This window comes from Squalius cephalus (genome assembly GCF_949319135.1).
Source record: "Squalius cephalus genome assembly, chromosome: 20".
NCBI classification, from domain to species: Eukaryota; Metazoa; Chordata; class Actinopteri; order Cypriniformes; family Leuciscidae; genus Squalius; species Squalius cephalus.
In genome coordinates this window covers 10,765,771-10,771,770 of record NC_137141.1, presented here as the reverse complement: position 1 = coordinate 10,771,770, position 6,000 = coordinate 10,765,771, and the positions used below count along the sequence as shown (strand labels likewise).

The 6,000-nt window shown below is 36.6% G+C and overlaps 1 protein-coding gene across 2 annotated transcripts in view; it reads left to right on the top strand.

Moving 5' to 3' along the window:
• The first annotated feature begins 613 nt into the window (after positions 1-613).
• Positions 614-6,000, top strand: part of grm1b (glutamate receptor, metabotropic 1b) — a 34,017-nt gene continuing 28,630 nt past the window's right edge. For both annotated transcript variants that reach the window (XM_079853241.1, XM_079853242.1), the window contains exons 1-3: positions 614-755; positions 1,281-2,101; positions 3,887-4,136. In XM_079853241.1, the coding sequence (XP_079709367.1) occupies positions 1,381-2,101; positions 3,887-4,136 (971 nt within the window). In that variant the 5' untranslated portion in view covers positions 614-755; positions 1,281-1,380. The remainder of the gene's footprint in view (positions 756-1,280; positions 2,102-3,886; positions 4,137-6,000) is intronic.

The following is a 6,000-nucleotide window of genomic DNA, read 5'->3' as shown; positions in this document are numbered from 1 at the left end:
AGAAGGTTTTGGGGTAGTGAGTGATTATGTAATATATCAATATATCAAATATCACTATAAAATCAAATAAAATGGTACATTTGTGTTAAGAAAATTCTTGTGATCATCTGATTAATTTCAAAGTGGACATTTTGTTTTAAATGTTGTTGTTGTCTCCATGTTTTGTCTCATGTCTCCAGAATCAGTGACGGGAAATGGTTTGATGCTTCAAGGTCAAATGAATGTGGCATTCAGTGCATTACGTTCATATCACCACTAGGGGTCTCTGTCACCCGCTTAATGAAATGGAGTGTCTGAATGTCTGTACATTCTGCACACTGTAATATGTAATATATCTCCTCCTGTTCTGCATCATTAGTGTCTCCTTACAAAACCTAATTGTGTTACTTCTGTGCATTTCTGAGTGTATCTGTTTCTTTTTGAAGTGAGTTATCTGGAAATGAGATCTAGATAATCTTGCAGTATAGCCTACTTTTCTGGCTGCCTTCATATAGCCTAATATAACTGAAGTAAACATAATAGAAACACATTTTTGTTTAATTTTCTTCTTTGCAACAAGATACTCATATAGATATCATACTTGATAAAAAAAATTCTCTGTATTTGTGTCTGTGTCTGGTGTTTGACCTGCTTTCACATGAAGTGATGCTAAAGGAGGAGGTTCCTGCGCTCATGTTGGAGGATGAAAACGGGAGGCTCAGTTTGTGCTCCAGCAGCTCAGGAGAGAGATGTGACGACACACGCTGTGATTTCAGGTGAGAATGAGCAGATTAAATGAGCACTGAATGCATGACACAGATATACATCAGTCAGATCACTAAACTAATGTCCTGTTTGCATTTATTGCATGCCGGCTGTTATACCAGGTATTATATTTTTGTTAAATTATAACACAGAACAGCTACAGGCACATGGTGCAATTTTGAGGAAACTCTGACCTGTTCAGATCGAAACTTCCTTTTTCCTCCAGCTGTTTCAATATATATATTTGATTCAGAAATGTCATGGCCATGGCAGACATTTAGGATAATGTGCATTTATATTGTTTATGAATATCAACTATCTGTATCAGAAATAATCTACAAAGCATCAGGATATACTTTCACTATGATTGAATCGCTCTTGACAAAATGAATTTCTGGTTCAACGCAGTCCACAATTCAGTGACTTTAATCTACTGGCATGAATTATAAAAGAACAAACCATTTACAATTAATTTCATCTGTATGATGCTGCAAGAATGCGATATGAAGTGATTCATTCTCATCTTTATTCTGCAGGGAAGCTGTTTGGATTGTCATGGCTGGACTGGAATGCAACAAATATCTATGTCTCTTACCAGCAAGATGGAGCTGATTTGAAGTGAAGACATCTGACACCATGACGACGATGATGCTGAGAATCAATGTCATTATTATTTTGTGTCTTTCAGTCTTATTGTTCTGTACCCGTCCCATCTCATCAGCTGATGTAAATCAGATGTCAGTGATACCCAGGGCAGCGTCCCGCTCGGTGGCGAGGATGGATGGCGATATCATCATCGGCGCTCTGTTTTCTGTCCATCATCAACCGGCGGCAGAGAAGGTCTCGGAGAGAAAGTGCGGTGAGATCAGGGAACAGTACGGGATCCAAAGAGTGGAAGCGATGTTCCACACGCTGGATAGAATAAACGCTGATCCCAACCTTCTTCCCAACATCACTCTGGGTTGTGAGATCAGGGACTCCTGCTGGTACTCATCAGTGGCTTTGGAACAGAGCATTGAGTTCATAAGAGACTCTCTCATTTCCATTCGTGATGACAGAGACGGGCTGAAGTGGTGTGTTGAGGGAAATCTTTCTGCTCAGCCGCCGGCCACCAAAAAGCCCATCGCTGGGGTGATCGGACCTGGATCCAGCTCAGTGGCCATTCAAGTTCAGAACCTGCTGCAGCTCTTCAACATCCCTCAGATTGCGTACTCGGCTACAAGCATTGATCTGAGTGATAAAACCCTCTTTAAGTACTTCCTTAGGGTCGTGCCCTCTGACACTCTTCAGGCCAGAGCGCTCTTGGACATTGTGAAACGCTACAACTGGACGTATGTGTCAGCCGTTCACACTGAGGGTGAGTTATAGCTCTTCTGAAGCTCAGGATACTGTATGACCTGAAGTATCAAGATGTTTCTCCTGATAAATCAAATAGACACATTTTAAAACAAGAGTATATAACTATCAAATTAATGTGTGAAGTAGCTTAGATCATTGGATTTTGGAAGAATTTAATAAGAAATGTTTTGTAAACCAAATCGGAGCATGGTTTGACATGTTAAGATCTATTCTGAAACTTTTGTGAATTTAACTTTCTATTTGCTTTCCATAGTCTCATTGGTGTCCACATTTAAATAGCATGAAATGATCTGATCAAATATCACTGGAACCATGCAGGGTCAAACTGCAAGACATTTTTTAACAGACTTTTTAATCACCATATCATTATCAAGAGATTGATATTGGTCTCATATCAAGCACATTATTCCAAATATAACCCAATCTGTGATTAAAAAGTAAAACTGTAATCTTCTTAACAGCATTTGAAAGCACAATCAGGGTCACAAGCTGAGCTCTCAAATCATTCAATTAAATAAATGCCTGTGTCATAATCTGTAGTTTCATTCATTCATTTGCTTAATTCCTTCAGTCATTATTTTGTTAGTTTGTTCATTCATTCATTGTTAATTTGTTCTTTCAGTTGTTCATTCGTCATTCATTCACTCAAGTCAGTCGTTCATTATTTGTGTTGTGCGTTGGTTCGTTCATTAATTTGTTTGTTTATTCTTTCATTCTTTTTAATCATTAATATTTTTCACTCACCCTTGGCATGATATTGTACTTTTTAAGTAACAGTCATGCTTTTTTAATTGAATTGTGAATTGTGAATATGGATGTTGTTTTCAATTCACATAATACACATATTTTGTCATTTCAATTCAATATCCTGATTTGAAAAGAGACAATTCTTACATTCTGAATACTAATAGACAACTCTGGGTCTGTTTTTTTGTGTAATATTCAAGGTAGGACATGAAAGTTTAAGGCACAGTTTCACAGACAGAGTTTAGATTGAGCCAGGATTAGGCCTTAGTTTAATTAGGACATTAAATGTGACCCTGGACCACAAAACCAGTCACATGTGTCAATTTTTATGAATTGAGATTTATACATCAACTGAAAGCTGAATAAATAAGCTTTCCTTTGAAGTATGGTTTGTTAGGATAGGACAATATTTGGCCAAGATTAAATCTGAATCTGAGGGTGCAAAAAAATCGAAACATTGAGAAAATCACCTTTAAAGTTGTCCATTTATGTTGGCTGGTTTATGAGTGCTGCATTCACTCACAAAAATAAATGTTTTATATATTTACGGTAGGAAATTTACAAAATTTCTTAATGAAACATGATCTTTACTCCTAATGATTTTTGGCATAAAAGAAAAATCGATAATTTTGACCCTTACAATGTATTGTTGGCTATTGCCACAAATATACCCGTGCGACTCGTGACCCAGGGTCACGAATTAGCTTTTATAAATGTACCTTAGAAAAAGAAACATGACTGGTGTGCATCTTGAGACAAAACTATGGCACTGATTTAAGATTAACTCAGTGCAAGTTGCTTTCCGTTAAAACAGCTCAAATATGCATTTTAATCTGGGACTAGCCTTGTCTGTGAAACCGGGTGTTAATAAGTTAAGCTAAAGTCAGTTTGCATTGTTCATCTGATTTTAAGACCTTTGAAGATGCTGTTAAGTTGTCCATCTCACTGCATTTTCACTGCAGTCCCAGGTGAGCTGGATCGAGGTAATGAGAGAAGCTCTGATGCAGATGCTCTTGTGTTGGTGTTCGTTCCTCAGGGAACTATGGTGAGAGTGGGATGGAGGCCTTTAAGGAACTGGTATCTCAGGAGGGTCTGTGTATCGCACACTCTGACAAGATCTACAGCAACGCCGGGGAGAAACACTTCGACCGGCTGCTGAGGAAACTTCGAGAGCGTCTGCCCAAAGCTCGCGTGGTTGTCTGTTTCTGCGAGGGAATGACTGTTCGTGGTCTCCTCATGGCCATGAGACGCCTTGGTGTAGCTGGAGAATTCCTCCTCATCGGAAGGTGACTATATGTTTAGTTTTTAATTTAATGAAATGTGTAGGGACATTAAGGACATTTAAAGGAATTAAAGCATAATCCTTGATAGTTTCATAAAGTACCAGATCTATTCTGCTTAGAAATGATGATTTCCTGATGCTGCAGGTTTCTGTTAATGAGATATTAAAATGATGGATGGCTGTCCCATAGGGTTTTTTTTTTTTTTTTTTTTGCTCTCTTGTTGATGTAAAGTATTTCAAACCTCTGTCTTGATGCCAGTGCAGTCTCTATGAAGTGAAAAGAGGAACATCAATTGGCCAAGGCTGCTTTATTCTGGGTCAAGGAGACAGTTTTAAAGGAGGCTAGTTCAAAGCCATATACTTTAGTTATTTACTGAAAGACATACTAGTCACACCAGGCTGATTTGACTATTCAAAAGTGTGTACACAGCATCAATTAAAATGATTCAGTTTTAATGTTATGTAGGCTATTTGAGATGAATGATGGATTTGAGACACTTTTAGAAACCCCCTGAAACTAAAAATGACGAAAATATTTCAATTTAGTAAATTCTAATTTAAGACATATGACATGTCTAATTTTTTAACGGTAAAATTAGATGTAAATATTTAGGTTATAAAACTATAGTTGAGTATTCAAATTAAGAAGCACCACTTGAATCAGAGAGCTACTACAGTTCTCTTTGGTGTGGTTTATCAGAGTATTTTTATTTCAGGAAAACTGGTTTTACCTCACTACATATCAAAGAGACAAAAACACATATTTTTCTATAACGTTGTACAGTGAAAGAGAGCCGCTCTTTTCTGAACACGGGTTTGGTAACTTACAAAAAGCGTAGATACAATCTGCGTGTCATCTGAAGGTTTTAGATCCAGTCACTGTCTTCCACCAGAGTTGTTTCATATTATGGTATTTTTATTCTTTAGTATAGTCAAAAACATACATACAGCACATTTAAGAGATATAACCCGTTTAGATTGAAAGGATCTCAAGCTAACAAGCTGAAGACGTTACTGTAGCTATACCCATTAATAGACACTGTACTTCCTTGAAAAGAAATTACCCAACACCACAACATCCATAATGAAATGACCCTTTACAATAGATAATGCTTTACAATGAACTCTACATATTGGAATTTATCTGTTCAATAAAATACCTCACTCACCTGTTGAGTAATAAATATGCCATCTCTGTGTCGCTTTTACATTTCAAATCCCATCTCCAAAAATGCCAAGCCAATGTTGATTCTTGTTTTATTACAAGCTCTGTTGCATTCTTCCTCTGTTCGGTGCTTGTTTAAAATGGGTGATTCCCTGTTCGAGGTTTGAGAATTATCTGCTTTTAACCTTTCTCACTCGTTGTGACAGCTTACATATCACTGTAAAAAGTGGTAACCTGAAATTGTCCACCTTAAAGAGATGTTTTTTTTTTTTTTTTTACTTGATTTAACCCATAAAAATGAATTTTGTTGGTATAAACTAATGTATTTAGGTTGATACAACAATATCAAATAATATTTTTGACTTGGAATAAATTATTAAATAAATTAATTTAGATGTTATCATTTTAGGTTACCTTTGTCAGTGTACGCCACTCCTACTCCATGAGACATGCACGGGCGAGTGACGTATGTATGCAATTTCCCGCAAAAACATCCCAAGTCTAAAATCTAAACACATATAATAAGCTTACCTTAGTGACTCACGTTTTGGAAGAAAGGTTGATGATGTATTGACTCATTATTTAAATTTTGTTATTTTTGTCAAGTCAAGTCAAGTCACCTTCATTTATATAGCGCTTTTAACAATATAGATTGTTTCAAAGCAGCTTTACAGTGATAATAGAAAATTAAAGTAACAGAGAT